The 25327-nt window shown below is 44.8% G+C and overlaps 1 protein-coding gene across 3 annotated transcripts in view; it reads left to right on the top strand.

Moving 5' to 3' along the window:
• LOXHD1 (lipoxygenase homology PLAT domains 1) overlaps positions 1-25327 on the top strand; it is a gene marked incomplete at both ends in the record, with an annotated part of 209235 nt that overhangs the window by 172634 nt on the left and 11274 nt on the right. For all 3 annotated transcript variants that reach the window (XM_079717302.1, XM_079717301.1, XM_079717300.1), the window contains 4 exons: positions 4095-4212; positions 5374-5548; positions 7338-7523; positions 22630-22800. In XM_079717302.1, coding sequence (XP_079573428.1) covers positions 4095-4212; positions 5374-5548; positions 7338-7523; positions 22630-22800 — 650 coding nt within the window. The remainder of the gene's footprint in view (positions 1-4094; positions 4213-5373; positions 5549-7337; positions 7524-22629; positions 22801-25327) is intronic.

The raw sequence follows: 25327 nt of genomic DNA, 5'->3' as shown, positions 1-25327 counted from the left end.
TGGGAAAGATAGATACTTCCTTTCTGGTAGTATCTAAATTCCAAAAATGTTGCTTGAAAGTCACACCATATTGTAAATGCTTCGAGGCACCTTGTTAAAGAATTTTGGTTTTCCCAATTAAGATTTATTCTTTGAAGAGAGCCATCATTTCTTAATTATTCTGGAGGGCAAGCTCAGGGCTCTTACCCAAGACATATTTTGCTTCATTGCATTTGCAAGTGGCCCGAAGTTTGACCTGTGTCTTGGAATCCTCATTATAGGCGTCAGCATCTTGACTCAGGGACTTGGATTGTAAGACCCACTGGGCTTGTGTCATGCACACAGCTTAGTGTTGTGCAAGGGAGCCTTTCCCAAGAAATGGTGTGTGACCAGAATGGAGGCAGAAACGTGCATGTGTCACACAGAAAGCATTGTGTAGGTTTGCCTGCTGCAGCGCCCCTGTTGTAAAATGCTATACCCAGAGTCCAAATTTGATAGCAATTCCCTCAACCCCACTCCCCAGCTAAAGTCCCCAACTTGTTGTCTTGCCACTTTGGGGGAAACTGTTCTGGTAAATTAATTCACAGTGAGATGGTCGTGAATGGATGTAGCATTCAAAAAAATGATGCCTTCAAAAGGTAATGCTTAAACCCAAGGAATGACTGTCTAACAGTGGAACTTGAGGCAATTAGTTTCTAATGGATGTAGGGGCTATTTTTAGGCAAATAGATGTGGTTTTTCTCTAGAGGGAAGTAAGTGCCTGTAAGGAATCATTCCTAGGCCCAGTGGAGACACCATGAACTGGGACATTCTTTGGTCTGGAAGCAAACCAGATTCTCAGAGTCCTGTTGGCTTTGCCCTTCTGGATGGCCCCCTGGCTTCCACTCACCCTAGTGCAAAGAAGATGAGAAGACACTCAGCTCAAGAGAACTCAAATGGAGGGCAGAGCCCAGATGGCTTTCCAGTTGCCATTTCAGGAGGCATTTGGGAGCCACCAGTGGCGGTGGCCTGGGCTTAGCTTGTAATAGCTTGTAAGTTTTGAATCTTTCCTTCATATCTTTCTCACTTAGGTCTCACACTGCCTGGTTAGTGATAAAGCTCTGAGAATGAAAAGGGCCCATCTCTGGGGACTTCATGGGCAGGGGAGCTGGTGGGGAGGCTCCTGAGTTGGTCAGGCTTGGAGGGAGGTCTCAGGGCTGAGTGGGAATGGTGGTAGTCTGAGAGAAGAGGCAAGTGGGCTGAGTTCCAGGGACTGGTGCCTTTGAAAGATCAGGCAGTTGGAAAGTTCTAGCACCCACTGCTGGGTGACCCCTCTTGACACATCATCTTCAACTCAGAAGATGAGTCAAAAAGACAGTGTCCTTTAAAAGGACACTGGAAGATTCGAACATGTGCTGGGCCTGATCATGGCATTTGAGCATGGTAGAGATTTAGAATCTGTTTGAGATTTCTTTAACTTTGATCTACTCTCAAACCAGGGCAAGGATGCTCATGAGACATGGATGCAGATGGATTGATGCAGCTCCCTGCTGGGCAGCAAGTTCAATGATCTTATTGGTCCCTGAGGAGCCCAGTTCAGAGGAGCCAGGGCCTGTGGGCTCTGCCTTTTACCCCTCAGTCACATCAGCACCTGTGGACACCTACACCACCGCTGATGCAGTCCTGCTGCTACTCACCAATGCCTGGAGTTCTCTCTGTGCTGGGTCTCTCATCTGCACCCCCTACAGTCCCGAAGTGCACATTCTTGCCACTTGGGTCTGTATTAGCTTCCCGAGGTTATGATAAAAATTTACTACAAACCTAGTGGCTTAAAACAATGCAAACTTATCCTCTAACATTGTGCTGATGAGCACTTTGGGCCTGGAGAAGAGAGGTCTGGTGGCTACTGCAAGGGCCTGGGGAGGGGAGACAGTAGAGGCACCGAGCTTGGCCAAACTGTTGACAATTAAACAATTGGCTCTTGGGGCAGAGCTGGGGCCCGACTTATTAAGGGTTGGCCAATGCTGTCCTTAGAGGGATAGAGCTGCCCCCAGTTGCTGTGGGATGGAACATGGGCTAGATGGCCACTGGTGCTGGAAGGAGCTGGGTCTAACATGAAGCTACAGGTGAGCCTCTGATCCCAGCCAACTCCGGGAGCCCCAGCCCTACCTCTAAGATGCACAGAGGCAAAGTGCCTGAGCAGCTGCCCCAGGGAGGCTGGCTTTGAACCCCATAACCTTCTTCCCTATCTTCCAGCCACCCCCTCCCCAGGCTCCCTACCCATAAATCTTCCCCAGCTTCTTAACAATGTCTAAACCTTTTCCATTGAATACTGGCCCTTCCAGCCTAAGGCTTCGGGTTTGGTTAGCCTTAGGCTGTCTTCTGCCGCAGAGACCGGTGAGTGAGTGGGCGTTAGGCCCCTTCCCAAGGACAGCCTTTGAAGGGGTGGAGAACGGAAAGAAGGGATAACAGGAAGGGAGTGAGGGGCAACTAAAGCTGCTGAGCTCCTTCAGGTGGATGAGCAGGGCAAAGCCCGGGCCACTTCAGCAGCCCCATCCTTCTGAGCCAGAGGCAAGGGGACCTGACTCAGAGGCTGACCACTTCTCCAGCGGGGGCCCCTCAGTGTGGTGGCTGTCTCTCGTGGCAACTGGGATGTCTCGAGGGGCTTGGAGCAGCAGGAAAAATGTGGCTGGTGAGCTGTGGAAGAATAAAGGGCCAATGAGGGGCTTTCCTTTTGGATGCAGGCCTTTTACCCTGAGGAGAGGGGTCTATCCAGGTGTAATCGGGGTTTAGTCTTTAATGGAGGGTTAGGGGGCAACTGTAACCCAGTCCTCGGTTTTCTAAAAGAAAAGCTTATTTCTCTTTCCCTTTTTACTTATACCTGCCCCACCATAAAATCTCCATAAAAGGGAGATATTTGGCTAAATTCAAAGGGCGAACATTTTTAAAAAACTACAAAGCACAGATTTCTAAAGTTCCTTTGTTCTGCAAAATTACACACCTGGCAAGAGTAAGGAATCCATGAGTTGAAAGATTATTTGAGAGAATCTCCACTATGTGAGATGAGCTTGACAGGGGAGTTTGTGAGCACCGCCTTCCAGTTCCCACGTGACCAGAGGGACAGACAGTTTAAACTAGAGCGGGAGGGACTTAGGGCAGACTTCCGGGAGAGTGTTTTTACTTCTAATAATCATAAAGTGCACATAAGCAAGTTATCAAAGGGATGAGGCCTCTGTTCCACTGCTGTCTTAAAGACGAGGGGTAGTTAGTTCTCAGTTTGCAGCATTTGCAGTCCCAGCTCCCACTGGCTGTGGCCTCTGTTTTTAAAAGTATGTTTTGTTCAAGGAAGCATAAAATTGCCATGCAGTGTCATATCTTCAGTGATACCTGTGTTACCCCTAGGGGCTTAGCAGCAGGAGCATCTGGAATTAGTGAGCAGTCAAGCAATGTCAGCACTGAAGGTCGCGTTTTGCATGCAGCACTGTGGGAAGAGCAGTAAGAAATAAAGATAGAGCGTCTCTGAGATGATGCGGTCATTCGGTAGAAAAATAGTAATAGCAACAAAAGCAATGTTAACTGCCATTTTACAGTTATTAGTAGTATTACCCAACCTAGGGCCACTGCCTTCAGTTATGCATATTCTGTACAGAAAAAAGTGAACAGCACTCTCTAGAGTTGTGCAGTGCACAACTTGCCCCACCATTCGTGGCAGCCAGGTCACTCATAGAGTCTCATTTAAAGCGTTGCAGGTATGGAATTCTTTTCACATGTTAAGTTGATTTCACATCCATTTGGTCCTCATGACAGTTTTATGAGATTGCCGGGCCAGTGTCATTTTCCCTAGACTACAGATGAGGAAACCACGTCCCAGAGAGGAGCCGGGACTGTCCCATGTGGTTAGCAGAATGAGATTAGGACCCAGAACGGGTACCTCTTGATTCAGGACCCTATCTACCAGCAACTCACTTAACCCAGTCTTTTGGGAACACGTCTGGGGCACAAGAGACAGGCTAGTGGGGAGTCACTGGGAGCTGAGAGGCCTCTTCTCTCCTTACCCTGAATCTGGTCTCTGGCACGACCTCACCCTCTCACCATGGCCAGCCTCCCTTCTTCATGCCTCTCCTCTCCACCCCCAGATTTGAGCGGGAGCAGAATGACACCTTCATCATGGAGATTCTGGACATCGCCCCGTTCACCAAGATGCGGATCCGAATTGACGGCCTGGGCAGCCGGCCCGAGTGGTTCCTGGAGAGGGTAACATGGCTGGACCCTCACCCTCCCTTCCACCCACTGCCCACCCCCTCTTCCTGCTCCTTTGGGCTGTCAGTGGGCCTTTGCATTAAAGTGCAAATGTCACCTTAAAGGGTTGTTATGCGGACCTGGCCCAGATAATCAATACGCCCTTTGGTGTGAATTAATCAGAGAACGTAGTTTTATTTATTTGAGTCCAGTCAAAACGGAGTCAGCTGCCAGGGAATACAGCCTGCCCTGTCAGTGCAGTGTGGACAGAGACAGGGTGTGGGCTTCCTGGAGGAAGCGAGTTGGGAGGGGTGAGAGGGGAGCGGGAACTGGGACGGCAAAGCTCCAATGGTGGGAACATTAGACCGACGGCAAGCAGGCTTCCGGTGCCCCTGTGATCACGGTTAGCTGGCTGCCTCTTCTTCCATCTTGGGCCAGTGCTCCCCTCTGAGTCATCCTCTCATCCCTCATCCATCAAAGGCCATCTGTCCCAAGTCCCCTCAGGCTCTGATCCCCTGTCCAGCCTTTAGCAGAGTTTTCTTTTTTCTTTTTTTTTTTTGCGGTACGCGGGCCTCTCACTGTTGTGGCCTCTCCCGTTGCGGAGCACAGGCTCCGGACGCGCAGGCTCAGCGGCCATGGCTCACAGGCCCAGCCGCTCCAGGGCATGTGGGATCCTCCCGGACCGGGGCACGAACCCACGTCCCCTGCATTGGCAGGCGGACTCTCAACCACTGCGCCATCAGGGACGCCCCCAGATTTTTCTTGAGCCAACAGTATGGTGCTCCCACCAAGGACAATCTGGCGAACTTGGGTACACAGTTCCAGGGGTCTATGGCTGACAGTGGTTTGGTTGGTCTGTTCTTCTGTCATTAATTCAGCAAACATTTCTCATGCACAGTGATGGGCACCTCTCGGAAATATATTTAGATGAATTGCCCATTTCCAACTCCCTAAGTGAGGGTAGTCATGACAGGGGCTTCAGACCCTGTGCCAGGCCCACGGGGCGGGGTCTTTTCCTGGAGAGGACCCTTTCCTCATGCCTCGAGTCTAAATCAGGAGAACTTATCTCAGGTCTGGGATCATGGGTCCTGGGGGTCCAGATGAGGAGGCTGCGTAGCGGGTGGGCAGCTGGCAGAGGTGAGGGAGGTACTCCCCACACTGGCCCCTGTCTCCCAGATCCTCCTGAAAAACATGAACACTGGAGACCTGACCATGTTCTACTACGGAGACTGGCTGTCCCAGCGGAAGGGCAAGAAGACCCTGGTGTGTGAGATGTGTGCCGTCATCGACGGGGAGGAGATGATGGAGTGGACTTCCTACACCGTCTCAGTGAAGACCAGTGACATCCTGGGTGAGTCAGTGGGTCCCTCCCTTCTCCTGTACCCACCTGCCACTAACCCTGACCCTCCTTAAATTCTGGCTCAGGTCCTGGGCTCTGGTCAAGACATTTTTCTCTGGATGGCCTTCCAAAAGTTAGGCCAGCTCCTTTCCACAGTGTGCCGCCTCCTGCCTGAACGAAGTATTCCTCCCAGTGACTGACTTGGCTCTGTCCTTCCTGGCTCAGGGAAGTGAGGGAGAACGTCATCAGGCCATACCGTCAGCACTTTTTTTTTCTTTCTTTTTTTTTTTTTTGCGGTACGCTGGCCTCTCACTGTTGTGGCCTCTCCCGTTGCGGAGCACAGGCTCCGGACGCGCAGGCTCAGCGGCCATGGCTCATGGGCTCAGCCGCTCCGCAGCATGTGGGATCTTCCCGGACCGGGGCACGAACCCATGTCCCCTGCATCGGCAGGCGGACTCTCAACCACTGTGCCACCAGGGAAGCCCCCCGTCAGCACTTTTGAAAACGGTGCAGGAGCTTGGCTCAGAGGCCCTCTGTTCTCCTGCTGCCTCCTGACACCCCTCACCCAGGTGCCATGCATCTTGGATGCCCTTGGGTTCCTTCCCACATCTCTGTGCTTGGCCGCCATCTGCTGTGTGCCAGCTTTGGCCTGGGGTCTTAGGATGGGATAAGTCCCTGAGCCCGTGTGTGACTGACATTCGAGGGCAGCAAGGACAGTGAGGCTGTGACAGAGGTTGGCACAGGTGCTGGGAACCCAGAGGAGGGCACCTTACCTAGCCTGAGATCAGAGGCAAGGGTCATGGAGAGCTTCCCAGAGGTGATGCCAAAGTCTGGCCCAGAAAGACCAACAGAAGCCGGTGAGGCAGAGGGGACACCACAGGAGGGGCCTTCCAAGCAAAAGTACGAGCGTGCTCAAAGGCCAGCAGCTGAGAGGAAAGCAATGCCTCCTGCCTCCCCTCCCCTATACCAAGCCTGTTCCCCAGCAGCTGGTGCAAGGAATCTGGCAAACTCACTCACACTACTTATAAATGGCTAGTGAGAGAGCCCCTTGTTGGCCCTGGTAGCTTACATTTTCAACAGAGAAGCATTCAGCCAAAGAAATGAAGCATCTCCGGCATACGTGATGGTTCAGGACAGCTGGCAGAGGTTTTTCTGGCACCTCCCTTCTTCCTTTCCTCCTCAGAGTGAAGCCTTCACTCTCTTCGCTTAAAGTTCCAAGTGTTCACAGTTTTTGAGTCCCTCATCCCTTCATGATGTGCTCTCAGAAAACAATAACTTCATTTTTAACCACAGGGTGTGTATCAGAGAATCTTCAAAGAGTGACCTTTCCCAGAAGCCTTTTCTTTTCAACTGGGGTCAATACCTCTATTTGGCTTAAGCAAATGATGTGAAGCTCTAGTGTAGAATGTCAACCAGAGGCAGATTTGGGAACAAGGAACTTTCACATTTTACAGGAGGGAGTTTATTTCTAAACTGTAAAGCCAGTCTACATGGCACATGTTTAAGTATTGGGTATATTTCCCCCAAACTAGGTGAGTTCTTGTACCAAACCATTCACACTTGGTAACCAGGATCCCAGTTAGCCCAACAGCATTTACAAGCCACAGAGGTGAGATGAAGGATAGAGTTGGGAGCCCTATGACACTGACCAGCCCTTTCCGACCTCACCCCTGGCCTCGATGACTCTGAACTTGCCCATGTGCCCCCCTGGCTCCTCCCAGGATCCCGAGAGTGAGGCCAGAACAAGAGAGCTATGATGCACAAAGTCCAGCACCCAGAGCCCTTGTCTTGTGCACCCCAGGAGCGGGCACTGATGCCAATGTGTTCATCATCATCTTTGGGGAGAATGGGGACAGCGGCACCCTGGCCCTGAAGCAGTCTGCCAACTGGAACAAGTTCGAGCGGAACAGCACCGACACATTCAACTTTTCCAACATGCTGAGCCTGGGCCACCTCTGCAAGCTGAGGATCTGGCACGACAACAAAGGTAGCTCAGGCTCAAGGTCAGGGTGGGAGGGAGGGCAGGCCTCAGCTCTCCACCTGAGCCCCACCCCGTCTCCCTGGCAGCACGTGGACCCTTCTACCCCAGGGTGACAGGGAACCGAAAGCAGTTGATTGCCACCATTTTTTTTTTAATTTATTTATTTTTGGCTGCGTTGGGTCTTTGTTGCTGAGCGCAGGCTTTCTCTAGTTGTGGCGAGTAGGGGTTACTCTTCATTGTAGTGTGCAGGCTTCTCGTTGCGGTGGCTTATCTTGTAGCAGAGCACAGGCTCTAGGCACACGGGCTTCAGTAGTTACGGCACGTGGGCTCAGTAGTTGTGGCTCGCGGACTCTAGAGTGCAGGCTCAGTAGTTGTGGTGCATGGGCTTAAGCTGCTCTGCGGCATGTGGGATCTTCCCAGACCAGGGCTTGAACCCATTTCCCCTGCACTGGCAGGTGGATTCTTAACCACTGCGCCACCAGGGAGACCCAATTGCCACCATTTTGACTGTTCCATCAGTTAGAACAGCCAATGTTTCTGGGCAAATTTTAGTTCCTCCTGCTCCCCCCTGCCCCTCGGGGTGTTGAGTAGCTCTTAATTTTCTGTTATGTTGGGGCATTAATTCTACTTAGTTCAGATATAAAAATTAAGAAAAGAAGGGCTACATCACCAAATTCACTTCCCAAGGATTTTCTATAAAGGATTATGTTTGTTTATTTATAATAGCTAGTCTAAAATTAGTCAAATTCACTTATAAATATGAATGATGGGATAGACTATAAGCCAAGCAAGAAATTTATTTTTAACTCCAAAATACCTAAAGAATACTTTGTCATATCTGTCATTGTGCTGAATTTTTTCATTATCCTTTTGTTGTCTTCAGGCCACTCTGAACATTTTTTTCTGGCTTTGGGTCTTTATGTTACACATTATATAATTAGAAAAGAGTTGTTAAATACTACATTTCACCTCCTTGAGACACATTACTTTCTTAATTTATGTGTTCGAACTCACCCTCTTGTCTTCCATTGAAACTGGCCTCAACAAAGCTATTCACTCAAATCCTTCTCCAGTCTTTCCTGAGTTTCCCCCAGGAGTGGCCCAGAGGTGTCCTGAGTGTTGCATTTGTCCTTACTTCTTCCAAATCCTGACAGAAGACCAATATGTCTGTCATGGTAACTGATGAAGCCCAACTTGGCAGCTTTAACATGGGTTAAACAGTAAAAATTTTTCAATACCATGGGATAAGCTCTGATTAAGCACAGAGAAAGTACTCAGTCTTCAGAGCAATAATCTAATGAAGATGTGCACAGCCCTCCATTTTCAAATCTCAGTGTACCCATTCAGTCATTCATTGAGCGAACATTTACAGCATTCACTGTGGTCCTACTGCTCTGTTAAATATGAAAGATACAAACATTTGACCCTTACAACAATCTTGTGAATTCCTGCAACAAAAGCACTGAATTATCTCTCTTTTCTACAACCAAGGAATATTGAGGCCCTGTGAAGTTTGAACAACTTACTCAGAATCACACAGCAAGAAAGAGACACAGCCAAAACTCAAATCCAGGTCTTCTGATGCCTGTTCTGGGATACCAGCCCTACCTGCCAGTTCCATTGTGCACCCTCACCGGCCACTGTGCCAACAGGTCAAAAGAGCAGATGAGGAGACGAGGACAGCTTCTTCTACCTCTCTTCTCCCCCATACATGTTTATTGTCAGGGTATAGGGGGAGGATGACTTCTCCAGAAAAGTGGAAGAGGCTGCTTATTCCTCTCCTGTTCATTCAGTGTCCTTATAAGTCTATGGAAAGAAACATACTTGCAAAATATTCTCAAAATATCCCTAATGAATCTCGACTCTTTCCCAATAAGGAAACAAAACAAAGACCCCTGAATTCTTTCTCACTCTCTCATCATCCATTATGATTGTTTTAGAACTAGTAGAAGGTTGGCCGGTGGTCGAAAGTCTGGCTTAACAACAAGAGCCAAATTATTAAGATCATCTCCTGCCCCAGACAGTTCATAAGATCAAGATGAGCCGCTGCCCATGACACTCCACAAATGGATCACTCAGTCAAGACCATCACTTCAGTGTTTGAGCAAGATGCCAAGGGCTCAGTAAAAGCACTGAACCCCATTGTGTGTGTCACCACAAGCCTAATTAGAGTGATTTGACAGACCAGATTGATGAGGGTGGGTGGGGATGGGGTTTGTCTACCCTAATATCCATGCATACAGTTTCCTTGTTGCGGTGTCCACGCCAGAGGCAAACCATAGTTTAGGAAGTATATTCCTGGGAAGTGTGTCCCTGTCCTAATCAGAAAGAAGCACATTTTATCTCTGGACTGCCAACACACCCTGGCAAGGCATTACTCTTGAGAGCAGGGGCCATGGCTCATTCATATTTATTTTCATAACTGCCTACAAAGGTGCCTGTGGCACAGTGGAGACTCACTAAATCTTAGCTTAGTTGAGACTCCACCCCTCCCCCACTCCCAGGAGAGAGCTGAGAAATACCAGGGCCTTTAATTCTGTTCTTCCACAGCCCCTACCTCAGAAGCAACAGAGAAGCAAAGGGACTAGAACCTTGAGAAGGAAGAAATATTATTCCCAGCCAGTCTGAACAATCCCCTTAGGGTTCAACCACATGATGGGATCAGAGGTCAAGGGGCTCCCTGATCGCCTCCTGGTCAGGTCAGAGAACTGGGCATGGTAGAACTTCACGTAGACCATGATGACCTCCATCCCTTTTCCAAGAAGGGAAGACAGTGTCAGGGCCATTTTTAATATGAAGGTTTCACTCACAGGGTTGTGAGGGTGGAGGGGATGACCAGAAAGACTGAGGATGCCCGTGTTAAAGACCACAGTTCTGGGTAAACATGCTATAGCCTTTGGAGCTGTGTAGCTGTCCAGGGTACTGACTTCTCTCTGGCTTCTCTCAATTCTGGACTCTGCCACCTGTTTCTAGGGTTCCCACCTTTGAGGCTGACTATTTTCAGCCTGGACTGTTACAGACTTCCCTCAGCTTGCCAAAATGGTTCAACTTACCATACGTCTCATCCTCAATTCACAGCAATAAGAGACAGATAATTGCTGATCCAAGATCGGAGTTCATCTCTGTTTCCTGCCTTCAAAGGCTGCTATCTTCAACTCCATCTTATCTAACTCCACCTGACTAACTATCTGAAACCCTACTGGTTCTTTGTTCCTTGGATGACTTCTCCTGTTGCTACCACACCTTCAAAGTCTGCCTTCTCCTTCCATCCCCATCTGTTTCTCATCACAGACTTTCCAGAGTCTTCTTAGGCATTCCTGCTTCATGTGGTATCCCTACTTCCAAACTACCTAGGAAAGCAAAGGCACACATATTTGAGAAAAATGTTCCAGAAAGTCAAGCAGTAACATTCCAGGAGTCAGGGGTAATGTTTGCCTGTAGTGATGCCTATGTTTCCCCCTTTCTTGTTTTTCTCCTCCTACCTGACATGTCCTCTTCCCAGACAACATGAGCCTTTCAGTTCCTCTACTACTCTAGTCCTAATGATTCCTAACAAGTCCTAACAAGTTTTTATATTGATTTCAGTCAATAAATCAAATATAACCAATTCTCATTATCCACAATAGTTTTGCACTCTAAGGTTGCTGCAAACACTGAACCAGTGCTCCTAGGGAAAATACAAGGTTAGGTTCCTGCAGGCCTCTGGTCACAGTATTTTCATCAACCAGTCAATACATAACTTTGTTTTATGTGTGTTCCTGTTTAAAGACACTTCATCTAATATATATTCTTGATTTATTTTTTTAACATCTTTATTGGAGTATAATTGCTTTACAATGGTATGTTAGTTTCTGCTTTATAACAAAGTGAATCAGTTATACATATACATATGTTCCCATATCTCTTCCCTCTTGCATCTCCCTCCCTCCCACCCTCCCTATCCCACCCCTCTAGGTGGTCACAAACCACCTAGCTGATCTCCCTATGCTATGCGGCTGCTTCCCACTAGCTATCTATTTTACGTTTGGTAGTGTATATATGTCCATGCCACTCTCTCACTTTGTCACAGCTTACCCTTCCCCCTCCCCATATCCTCAAGTCCATGCTCTAGTAGGTCTGTATCTTTATTCCCGTCTTACCCTTTGGTTCTTCATGACACTTTTTTTTCTTAGATTCCATATATATGTATTAGCATATGGTATTTGTTTTTCTCCTTCTGACTTACTTCACTCTGTATGATAGACTCTAGGTCTATCCACCTCACTACAAATAACTCAATTTTGTTTCTTTTTATGGTTGAGTAATATTCCATTGTATATATGTGTCACATCTTCTTTATCCATTCTTCTGTTGATGGACATTTAGGTTGCTTCCATGTCCTGGCTATTGTAAATAGAGCTGCAATGAACATTTTGGTACATGACTCTTTTTGAATTATGGGGTTTTCTCAGGGTATATGCCCAGTAGTGGGATTGCTGGGTCATATGGTAGTTCTATTTGTAGTTTTTTAAGGAACCTCCATACTGTTCTCCATAGTGGCTGTATCAACTTACATTCCCACCAACAGTGCAAGAGTGTTCCCTTTTCTCCACACCCTCTCCAGCATTTATTGTTTCTAGATTTTTTGCTGATGGCCATTCTGACTGGTGTGAGATGATATCTCATTATAGTTTTGATTTGCATTTCTCTAATGATTAATGATGTTGAGCATTCTTTCATGTGTTTGTTGGCAATCTGTATATCTGCTTTGGAGAAATGTCTATTTAGGTCTTCTGCCCATTTTTGGATTGGGTTGTTTGTTTTTGGTTATTGAGCTGCTTGTAAATTTTTGAGATTAATCCTTTGTCAGTTGCTTCATTTGCAAATATTTTCTCCCATTCTGAGGGTTGTCTTTTGGTCTTGTTTTTGGTGTCCTTTTGCTGTGCAAAAGCTTTTAAGTTTCATTAGGTCCCATTCGTTTATTTTTGTTTTTATTTCCATTTCTCTAGGAGTTCTTGATTTATTAACAGTGAACTCATGGTCATCAATACTATAACTCATGCCTAAAGACAAATCTATTTTCTCTGTAAGGCACATCACAGCCTTGTTGCACGTAGAAACACTAGACAGCTCTCTAGCACTATGCTTGGAGGTCATTTAAAGCAGCAAAATCACCAACAAAAAGCATAAAAATGTAAAAAGAAAAAACCACAGCACTAAATAGACCACACAAAGGACACTTATTCATCGTGTGAGAGCTGAAACAAGGAGGCAGGGCACCGTCTTGTTTAACCTCAGCTGGCAACATGTGCATCAGACAGCTCAAATTTTTTGCCACTCTGCACATGTCCATGAATAACTGTGAAGGCACTGTGAGTATTGATTTTAGGGTGACAAATACATTTTAGCAAGTAGGTTCACTTGTACATATGGATAATACACAAATAATAAGGTTCAACTGGATCTATCTTTGAAAAGGTGATATTTAAGCTAAGACCTGAAGTATTGATAGGAATAGACATTTGGTGAGGTGTGGTGTTTACCAAAAATGAAGCATATTTGAGGCAGAATGAATAGAAAACATAAAAGCCCTGAAATATAAAAAATATTGATATGTTCCAGAAATGAAAGAAGAGTTCAGAATGACTACAAAATAGGGAATGGGGTTGGGAGCCAGAAAGTAGACTGGAATCAGGCTGTGCAAGGTATTATAAGCCATATCAAGGATTGGGTCTTTATCCTAATTGTCCTGAGAAGCCATCAAAGGATCTCAGAACAGTAGTCACATGGGGAAGATTATCATAGTATCTGTGGGGGATAGGTTAAATGGAAAAGAAAACAAACTTCAAAAGACTGGCTAAGAGATGATGGGAGGTAATGATGCTTTGCACAATGATGGTAGCAGTGGGGAATGGAGAAAATGTAGAAAGATTTGAGAAATATTTAAGGCAGAAAACTTATTAAAGCTTTGGCTAAGAAGGAAACTTGAGCAAGAACGGTGAGGATGCTTGAGGAGTTTCTTCATCTTGATATGTTTAACTTAAAGGTCTGGAAGACATCTAAGAGGTGATAGCTAGTAACAGTGGGGTCTGGAGCTCAGGAGGAAAACTAGTTGGTAGATATTGACCTGAGATATTGATCTAAGAGTTGTTAGTGCAGAGACATTACTGACGCCATGAGAGTGATAAGAGCATTTGTGGAGGAAGTGCAGCTTGAGAAAAACAAAAGTGGCCGAGAGCAGCTTCCTGAGAATTCTAACCTTTGAGGTTAGATAATAGAAGGGAAGGAAGAGGAGAAGGAGGAAGAAAAGAGGAGGAAAATGGATTGCTTTAACATTTTTTACTTCCAAAGGGGAATGTGTCTGGGGAGATGGACCCTGTCTGGGAAACTATGTAATGTTGAGGATCATTCACTGGCCATGAAATCCCAAGAAGTGGTGTGTTGGTTCATGATGTCATAGTTTCCTGGGCATAAATTTAATAAAGGAAATATGAAACCACATTTGTTTTCAAATAGCAAAGCAATTTAAACTATTTAAAATGTTTATTTCTCCCTAGCAAATTCCCAGAATCCCTTGATGAGAAATTTTTTTATGCAGCCGAACATTTAAATCACTGTAACAAGGGAAAAGGAGGGGAAGATAAAGAACCTTCTGTCATTTATGGATTCATGTTTATAAGACAAAAATGTTCGTCATTGCCTCCTAAGTACTCCTCCCCACCCACCCCCCCACACAAATTGTCAGGGAAACTTTCTCACCTAGCTTCACCCTCTCTGTTTCTTGTCCTTTTTGTAATGTGGAATTGCCTTTTTATTCCTGACTGTTCCAGTCCATCCAGTGAATGGTGTGGTACATATGAATTTGCAACAATGAGAAATCTCTAAGATGAACTTCCATTAAAAAGGTTTTCTCTTCTCTTCACTCTCTTCTCTTTCCTAGCTCTCTGAACTTCGAGGCCAGCCCTTGTTTAAATTTTACCTGGCATGAAATAACTTACATCTTTGGCCAAGCTAACAGTTATTCATAAATAGATACCTAAGAGATGAGTTTTCTCCTGAAATTCTCTTCCCCTGATAAATTCTAATGCATCCTTCAAACTCCAGATTAACTACAATTTTTTACATGAAATGAAATTAGATGCTCCTTACTCGATGCTCCCAAACTGTTCTGTTTATATCTCTATTCATAGCGCTTACTGAGCTGAATTGTAATTGTCTTGCTAATTACAACTGGCAGATTTTGAGTCTCTAAACAGTAGGTTTCTAACTTGTTTGATTCAACTTTGAATTCTCAGTGCCCTGCACTTAGTGGCTATTTAATAATTATGTGAACAAATGACTAAATTCATGTCAAACATCAGCTTGTAGCAGCTTCTTAAGCCTAAATGGATGACTCCAAATGCCATCCTTTTCTGGACTCCCAGGGAAGTCTCTTTCTCCTCTCTAAGTGTTTGAGAAGCTCCAGATGTAGCACATCCTATCAGACACTCCTTCAAAGCATTTGTAATTCTCCAAAGGCAGATTTAGTGGGTCGAATGTTCCCCCTGAATTCTTGGCCACCTAGAGCCTCAGAATGTGACCTTAATTGCAAATAGGGCCTTTATTAGTTAAGGATTTTGAGATGAAATCATCCTGGATTTAGGGTGGTTCCTAAATCCAATGACTTCTGTCCCTATAAGAAGATGAGAGGACACAAAGAGACATATGGAGAAGAAGTCCATGTGAAGATAGAGGCAGAGACCGGAAATAGAGAACACAGCTCAAAGACATTGAATGCCAGGGATTGCCAGGAGCTACCCAGAGCTAGGAAGAGGCCAGGAGGATTCTTTCTTGGAGTCTTCAGAAGGATCATGGCCCCACTGACACCTTGTTTTCAGACTTGTAGCCTCCAGGGTGGTGAGAGAATAAGTTTCTATTTTTTTTAAGCCACCAAGTTTGTGGTAATTTGTTACAGCAGCCCTAAGAATTGAACACAGTAAAAAAGAGGCCCTTCCAGGGAATAGTGTAGACTTCCTGAGGGCTCCAATTGAATCACCTCTCTGCAGCAAAATATCTGCCCCAGGATTTGCTGCTGGATAGAAAAATATTCAAGGCCATTGGGCCAAGATAAAATGCACCAAATCAGAGTGAAGTCCCATCAGAGAGCCTGAAGTCAGCAAGGTTAACTGCAGCAGCTTAGAGTACAGTGGGGTGGTCCAGAGCTATAATTCTCAAGGTGGTGTCAAGTTGGGATCTGCTTGACAAACTCATTGCTCTTAACTATTGCAGCTGGGGTCTCCATAGCCCTGCAGGCAGTTCAGTGGTAACTGGGGCTCAGAAACCAACTATTCTTCTAAGCAGGAAAAAGAGGAAGAATCTAGAGCTAAAAGACATCAGACTAGCTTTTGTTTCTACTATGTGCTTGACATTTAATTCCAGCCCCTGAGACTTCTGCCTTGTGACCTAACTCTGAACCTGCACCCTGCCATGATTACATCTCCCTGTTTATGATTAACAAACTCTCTTATGTACTAACCTCCTCACTGTAAGTTATTCCTGTTGCCTTACCTTACTTAAACCGTCCCCCAGAATAGTCATTATATTTGTAACTACATGCTTAGTCTCTGTCTCCCTTACTTATCATCTCCATGAGTACCATTGTCATATTCATTGCTCTTTCCCTAATGCTTATCACACTGCCTGTAATATAGAAGGAACTTAATATAGAATTTATTTATACCTCTGTTTCAGTCCCTCTGATCATTCCTGTCTTTTTATGCCTCCACCATAGGGAACCCACATTTCTCCTAAATCAGAATTTTTCCTTGTGTCTTAGTACTTTCAAAAATTGAGTACTGGCCATGAACCTCAGGGTCATCACTAGGTCCTCTCATAATGGCTGTCCCCACTCCTTAGACACTATGCACATATCTAGACTTTCTCAGTTTTCTCAAGAAAAAAACCTGCATTTTTCTGCATTTTTCTTCTATGCAAAAACTCTGCATTCAAATCTGTCTCATCACTGTCAAAACCTTGAAAGAAAAGGGAGGCAGTTCAGCACCTTGGACAGCTCTAAGCCATACTAACGATTGTTTGTTGCTACTACTTTGGCTCTTCAAAGAACTTGATGCCTCCCTTGGATAGCCCAAGACTAATTGCCTTTGGCCCCATAATGGCTCTGAACTTAAAGAAATCCCAAGTCATTGATGGTTATCTCTTCCCTTTGTAAGCAGAGAAGTGGCCTTCTCTCCAACCAGACTTTGGATCTGAAAGCAGGATCCTATCATCGGCAGGGAAAGAAAGATTTTTGTGTCTTCATTGAGCCCAAGTGGTTGGGATACTAGGGTCAGGAGAGGAACAAGTTTCTGTGCCTAACTTCTTCTTTATAGTAACTTTCTCTTCCAGAGATGAAAGTTTAAATCTTAATATAAGTCAAGACAGCTAGATATGTATAATGAGCTTCCACATACCCATCACATGGATTCAACACATGATTTGTCATACCTGCTTTACCCTTTTTTTTCTTTTTTGGCTTCTTTTTGGTTGCTGAAAGATATAAAATCAAATCCTAAACCTCATGTCATCTTGCCCAAACATATTTAGTATGCTTCTCTTTTAAAAGTAGATATTTTCTCAATGCCATTATCACACTTAACAATGATTTATTTATGTCATCCAATTTCCACTCCATATGCAAATTTCCTTAATAACATAAAAAATGTCTTTGTACTTTTGGTTTTATGTGAATCAGGATGCAAACAAGGTCCACACAGCATATTTAGTTGTTATGCTTCTTTAGCCTCCTTTAATGAAGAGCCATACCTAATCCCTTAATTTTTTCATGCCATTGACTGTTGAAGGAACTGGGTCCAATGATCTATAAAATTTCCACACTCCAGACCTGCCTGTTTGCTTCTTCTTGGTATCATTGCTTCCTTATTCCCCATATTTCCTACAATCTGGAGGTCAACTCTAAAGGCTTGATTAGCTTCAGGTTCAACATTCTTTGGCAAGAATGCCTTATAGGTGGTATCAAGGCTACTTTAAAATGGGACCTGTGTCCTTCATATTACATCACAGCTGTCTCAGTCTCACTGATGCTCACATCTAATGATGGATCCAGGGGCTGTCTACTTGATTCCTCCATTGTAAAATTCCCCCCATCACTCTTCATCTAATGACTTCTCCCAGTGATGATCAATGAGGGTTACAAATGATTTTCTAATTGTTATTTCTTATCCACTTATTAGCTAGAATTCCTCTGTAAAAAAATTGTCCCTCAGGCTATTTGATTACCATGAAATATAGTTCATAGATGAAAATCAAGATAAATGATTAATTCTTCCCCTTACTTCCAATCACCCAGATAGCTTTTACAGCACTGAACAAATTATAACAGAGTGTTTATTTTCTAATTCATCTTGTTCTTCTTGCTTGCTTCCTCTGAAAACTCTGATGAAATGAAGAATTTTTTTTATCACAGAATGAATTTATATATTTTCTTTTGAATAATATAAATTCATAGAAATATAAAGGACCACAGAAATCATGTATTTTAACCCAGTCACATTGCTCAAATAAGGAAACTGAGGCATGGAGATATTATAATACGATTAGTATGGTGGGTATGCTGAGAATGCAGTCCAGATTTGCCAAATCCATGTGTGTCATTTTGGGCATCCTAGTTTGGATGACGTACATGTGAAAGTGTTTGTGGGAGAATAATAACTAGATTCTTGTATTCTTTAATAGCTAGGACTGTGATGGTTCCATAACTCATTTCAAACCATCTATTTATCTTGTTTAAGAAATTTTGTTTACCCACATAGACCTTAGCTTGACCAAAAAAAAAAAAAAAAACACCTGAGAGTTCACTATAGAAAGTAAATATAATTTATCAATTCTATGTTTATTGAGCATTAAGTCAATATCCCTGTGATGCAATCAAGAAGTCATAAGACATGGTTCCCACACCTTAAAATCTAACTGGAGAAGTCAGACATACAACATAAAATCAATAAAAGAGTTAATTCATGTTCATGACCTCAATAGCAAAGATTTCCCAAGCCATCTGTGTTCATAGCCAAGTGAATGGACAGATGATGAATGCTATGGGACTGGGGAGTTTAGAGGGTTTCATGGAGGAGGTGGGGCCTAAGTTGTCCAGAGGATAGGTGGGAATTTAGGGCAGGGAAATAGCTTGGAGCCTTAATGAAGAGGAAGGAAATGCTAAAGTGGTGCTGAATAAATCTATCTAACTAGGGTGGAGGATTTGCCTTAGGGGTCTTCCTTACTGAGGTAAGGAATGAAGTGTATGGAGACAGGGTGAAGAAAGCCCTACATATGAAAACACAGAATTGGGCCCTTTTTTCCCATCAGGTATGGAAGGCCACTGAGGAATCACAGGTAGTAGATGGCATGATGAAATCCAGGAAGCATGTAGCAGTCAGTCTCGCTCCCATTCAGAATCTGCCCTCTCTTGGCTGGAAAGATTGGGACCCCATGCTCATTCAGTTTCTAAGCTTTTTTCTTAGAGTAAACCTTAGGACATTTGGGATAAAATAATCAGTTCTACTAGGGCAGGCCACTGCTCCCTGGTGGGGCTTTGAATTATTTTCCCCCTCCACTCACAGAATGTTACCACCAGTGTCCTTCTTCCTTGTTCTTCCCTATTCACTAATAGTGCACACTCATGCATTCAATAAACATTTGTTGAATAATGTGCTAAGCATTGCTCTAGGCACTAAAATATAGTGGTGGATATATCAGGCAAGACCCCTGCTTTCATGGGGCTTACAACCTAGTAAAAGACAGACAATATATAGAAAATGTGCAAGGAAATAAAAACAAAATTATTTCAGATTGTGAAATGGGTATATGTTGATGTGATGGCAAGTAATTGAGGATGAGGAAACCTCTGCAAATAGTGTGGTTAGGAAAGGTCTTCCCAAAGACAGGACATTTGATCTGACACCTCAGTGATGAAACACTATGGGCATTCAGAGCCTGGGGTATATTGTTCCAGGCAGACAAAAAAGTATATGCAAAGTTTCCAAGGCAAAACTGGATTTCGTATATTAAGGTACTAAAAGGCCAGTGTAAGTGAAATATAGTAAGTAAAATTGCAAGTAGCATGAAATGAAATCAGAATGGAAAGGGACAAAGTCATGTTGATTCTTAGAGTTGTTAGTGAACTGTTTGTATTTTATTCTGAGAGTGCTGGGAAGCCATTGAAGGGTTTTCTATGGAGAAGTCACAAAATCCGATTTATGATTTTAAAGGATCACTATGATGCATGTAGAAGGATAGTAATTATACCATTGCATATAGAAGTAAAAGTCTGGTTAGCAATCCATCAATAAGAACAAGGTAGAAAATTTCTTTTGTGAGCATACAATGGAATACCATGCAACTGTGAAAAAGGATGGGAAGATATTTATGTACTGATATAGATTGTAAGTGAAAAGGTAAGATGTCAGGCAGTGTGGGGTGTTTGTTATATTTGTGTAAAAAAATAAAGTAGGACTCTAAAAGAGGAGACTTTGTAAAGAAATGGATTCTCTAATGGTGCGATTCAGATGGTTCCCTATTGGCCTATGGTGGAGACCATCCAGGTAGTGCTGGCCACACAACTAGCCATGCTATAACTGTCGATCTGTCAACTTCTCTGGTGCCTTCATCAGCAGAACCCAGACACATGGCATCAGCCTGCCCAGGGCTGCCTGTTCCCATGTTTGATAGGTTATTAGTCTAGAAAGTTGTAGTAGGATCCCTGTCAATCACATCCAACATTTCCAAAACAAGGCAACTAAATAAGCAGTGAGCATGAAGCTGAGAATGAAGGTTCTTTATCTCAGAATGGTTGGGGTTAGCCTGCTATTTACCATGGAAGAAGTTTCTTTGCAGAATCAAACTTGGAAAGAGAACTGGGGATGGGGTGAGACAATGCCATGCTTTCAGAGGAGAAAGGAAAGGGGGGTGCAGAGGGAAGGGAGCAACCTGCCAAGAAGCACCAGGGCAACCCGGGCCAGGTAGGCTCCTCCTCTGGTTGTCTTCAGCCACACACTGGGGCACTGAATTGCCTGTGGATGAAGTCAAAGCCAGCCCAGAATCCACCCTTCCCATGAGCCCACTGCTTTCCTCTGTCACCACCCTGCCTGGAGCTCAGGAAGTGTAATTCAGGAGTGAAACCTGCCCAGGACATACAGCAGGGTGAAGAGTTCATTCCAGCAACAGAAATGATCTCATGATGACCCACCTCTCCGGTTAATGTCACCCCCTTCCACTAACACTCACACACACTTATGCACACACTAACACAAAATTCTCATTGATTCCCATTGATCATTATTGCCATGATATCATAGAAAGACCATCATTCTGGAGGAGAAGAGATGACTCTGATACATTAAGCCAAGGTGTGGCTCTGGGACCAGCAGAACCAGGAGCACCTGAGAACTGGTTAGAGAAAGAAATTCTTGGACCCCACTACAAACCTACTGAATCAGAATCTCTGGGGGTGGGGCCCAGTTATCTGTTTTAACAAAGCCCTCCAGGTAATTGCGATGCAGGGTCAAGTTCTCAGCCTTGGCTATACACTGGAATCACCTGGGAAGCTTTAAAGACTGTTGATGCCTAGGTCGTACTCCAGAGATCCTGTTGTAGTTGATTTGGGTAAGGCCTGGACAGGGAATCACCTCATTCATATTCTCTCTCTCTCTCTCTCTCTCTCTCTCTCTCTCTCTCTCTCACACACACACACACACACATACACACACACCGTAGGGGATTGGGGGAGAGCAAAGAATGTCTTCCACTGGGACATCTTCCAACAGGACCAACGATTTGTCTTCTCTTCCTCTGCCTCCCTCTTCACTCCCTCTTCCTTCCTATGTTCCGCTCTCGAAGCCTGTTAGGGCTGCTTCCATGGGTCTGACATGCACCATCTCTAAACTGAATACTTCGAGCCTTATTAAGCAGTTTAATTAGTGTATGATAGTATCAGGAATCATCTCAGAAAGCAACCAATTTACAAACTTACAGATGGAACTGGCCCTAATGCAGGAAAGTAAATATATTTATTGATTTTTTAAAAGATTATCATAAATACTGACATTTTAAAATAAAGCACCTTAAGTGTATCTAATAGAATGTAAACACTCAAGCAGTTTGATGACCACATTTATCCACTTAAATGAATACCCAGACTGTTACTAGTCAAATCTTTGACATCATTTCTTAATCTTTTTGAGCTTATATTCTATGTAATTCTGAAAAAATGAGGAACAGGGAGGTGAAATAACTTGCCCAAGGTCACATAACATGTATATGGCAGCTCTGGGTATGAATCCAGATATCTTGCTTCGGATTCTGTTATTTCCATTCATTACTAACCATTTGTTATTTACATTTTGAATTTAAATAAAACTTAAAATATGCATGCCAAAAAATTTTGTTGATAAAATAACTCACCACTTTTTAACTCGACAGAACTATTTTAAAATTTAACTTGTTTTAGGACTCGCTGTTTTCCACTTTCAGTAAAGATCTATGTTTTAAAACATATGAAGTACTTTTTACACTGGGAATGAAGCTATACTAGGACTGCCAGTATGTATGCTCTATTCATGAGCCTTAATATCTACTCCCTGCGGACTGGGCGACTGCAAGTGTGTGTCCACCTTTGTGTGTCTCTTTGTATTTATAACCCTTGAGACCAATGGCAAGATCTAGAGTTGTTGCTTTGAGCAGTGTCTGATCCTAGATAATGGCTTTTTGGTGGGGACAGTGGGACTGCCCCCATGGCCCCAAGTGGCACGAGAAGGCAAGATGTGAGACTAGAATATATACATGCCTTCCTTGTAGGGTTGCCTTGTGGACATACTATGGACATATACATATTAAAGGACATACACGGACCCTCTAAGAGTTCATGAACCCAAGTTAAGGATTTTGCAAAGAGAATTATAGCCTCTGGGCTAGAAGTGTCTCAGAGATAATCTAACCCAACCCTTCATTTCATCAACAAGGAGACAAAGGCCCAGGAGGACAGAGAACTGTCCAGGGCCACACAGCCAGTGGGCCGGGGGAGTGGAAATCTGATAGGGGAGGGAGAGCACGTTCAGCTCCCAGTCCCCATGTCTCTTTCCTACAGGGATATTTCCTGGCTGGCACCTGAGCTATGTCGACGTGAAGGACAATTCCCGCGATGAGACCTTCCGTTTCCAATGTGACTGCTGGTTCTCCAAGAATGAGGGCGACAGGCAGACAGTCCGTGACTTTGCCTGTGCCAACAATGAGATCCACGATGAGCTGGAGGAGACCAGTACGTGGGGAGACTGGTGGGCCCTGCTTAGATTCAGCCTGGGCTGAAGCTTCAGTTAAACGAGAGTTAGCTCAGGAGGGAGGTGGGAACAATGTTGGAAAATCTAAAGAAGGAACTCTTACAGCTGCAGGGGAATCAGATGCCCAATGAAGGAAATAATATTGGAGAGGTGCATAAGTAAGCACCCTAAATGTTGTTTCATGGACCTGGAACAGCCAAGATACTGGTACCAGCTCATGGCCCCAAATCACAGGGACTAATTAGGTAGAGGAAAACCCACAGGGGACAAGCTTACTCTGCCCTGAGGGCTGGGCTGGGCAGTTTGATGTGATGCTCCCTCTGGTTTATTTTTTTGTCATGGACTCTCGCCAACTGATGTCTATGACAACAGCCACCAAATCAAGCCTTCCTGGAAACAGAATGTGCAGGGTAGCCAGCTTCTCCACCAACCACTTCCTCTTTGGTTCCTTCCTCAGGGGATGTTTAAAGGGAAAGAGAAATTGGTCCCTAACATGGATGGCCATCCAGGACCAGGGAAGTGTTTCTTTAATACAGATGCTAGTATCTGCATCCAACAGATTTGACAAAGGCTTATCAATAACAGAGCCTGATGTGAAGAAAGGATTTTCCAACCTTAGTTATTAAGGTAACACTAGCTGCATGAAGACATAAACCCCCAAATCTCAATGACTAAATACAACAAAATTTGTTTCTCACTCACATAATAAACTGTCCAGTGCGAGTGTTTGGCAAGAGGCCTTCCACACTGTGATTCAGGGACCCAAGCTCTTCTCATCTGTCTGCCATTTTCAACATGTGACTCCCACATTTCTTGCAGAGGGAAAAGAGAGCATGGAGAAGGCACACTCCCCTACCTTCTTAACATATTAACTCACATTCTATTAGTCATGCAGCTCCACCTACATGTAAAGGCATCTGGGTAATGCCATACCTGGCTGGACAGTCACCCTCTGGCAAGCACTGTACACCATGTGGCAAGGGAAGCATGGATCCTTGGTGGAAAGCCACTCAGCCTTCTCCACCATGCCATCCATACTACCCAATGATGGACTTAGCTACTTCGGGAGGTAGTTAACACTGATGTCCCTGGGAGCATTCAAACAAGGGCCAACTACTCATCTATCAGCTTTACTGCATGGGGATTCCTACCCTAATTCAGAGAGTGAACTCTCAGCTTCTGTAATTGCACTTACTGGGAAGTTACTGGGGGCCCAGTTTTATTTTAGATGCTAAGTGCGATGCACACTGCTTTGTGATTTCTAGTTTATTTGTATTGACCTTTGTCCATGTGTAGTACTCCCTACACAGCTGTAAGCTCCCAAAGGTCAAGGACAAAATCACTCATGTTTGTAGCCCTCTGCAGCTCTCTACGCTTTGGGACTTAGTAGGTACACAAGTCGTTAGTGCTCAGCAAATGGAAGAAGATGCAGTCAGTCGTTTTCCTTAGAGCCTCACAATCTCATTAGAGGGCTAATATACAAATGCCAACACAAGCAATAGAGGCTCCTTGGACCATTGGTGTTTAGGGGAGAAGAGATTCGTGAGGCTGGGAGAATAACCACTGAGCTTCCTTCCCGGATTTCCTGCCAAACAGCTGCTAAGACCTACAGGATTTGGGTTGGCAGGGAGATTGGCAGAGGGGAAGCGGCACTTGCATTATTTCCAGAAGGATGTGTGTGGGCTAGAGATGGGAGGGCAGGGACACGGAGCCCAGGAGATGGCCTGGATCAGTCCGTCTTTACTAGGAGCCTGCAGAGAGCAGAGTGGCGCCCTCTAGGCTGCCCACAGGGGGAGAGACAGTGACACCCATGTCCTAAGGTGGAGGCTTATCCTGGGGAGAGCCAGGGACGCAGTTCAAGCCAATCATTTCAACCCTCAGCTAATTTTATTTAACCACTTGGCAAATACTTATTGAAAACCTACCAAGTGCCACGGCCTAGTGTAGGTTCTGGGGACACGCTAATGAATAAAGCAGAGACCCTGCCCTTGTGGCACTTACATTCTGTGTCTGTGTCCCCAGGGGCACCTCTGGGTACTTGACTTGTGAGAATAAACATGCTCTCATACTTGAACAGAGCTTCACGTGTGTGAAAGCATTCCACACATCCCCTGCTCTCACCGGGTCCTCACCACCCCACTCCCACCCTATGAGCTAGATAGGGGGCACATTCACCCCTCTATATCATAGGTAAGGAAAACCAAAACCAGAAAGGTGAAGTGACATGTCTAAGGCCTAGCCATATCTATTAGGACTCATATATCCTGATTCCTAGACCACGACTCATCGCACCACCGCAGCCTTATTGGGCCTGGCTGGTACTCCAGACTGATCCATTGCCCCACCGTGTTTAGCCTCCAGTTTTCTGCCTTCATCTCCAACTCTTTTCTTTTGTTTTTTTTTAAATATTTATTTATTTATTTATTTCTGGCTGTGTTGGGTCTTTGTTTCTGTGAGAGGGCTTTCTCTAGTTGTGGCAAGCAGGGGCCACTCTTCATCACGGTGTGC

The sequence above is a fragment of the Hyperoodon ampullatus genome, assembly GCF_949752795.1.
Source record: "Hyperoodon ampullatus genome assembly, chromosome: 13".
Taxonomy (NCBI): Eukaryota; Metazoa; Chordata; class Mammalia; order Artiodactyla; family Ziphiidae; genus Hyperoodon; species Hyperoodon ampullatus.
Note: the sequence above shows the minus strand (reverse complement) of the source record. Positions and strands in the feature narration are given on the sequence as shown.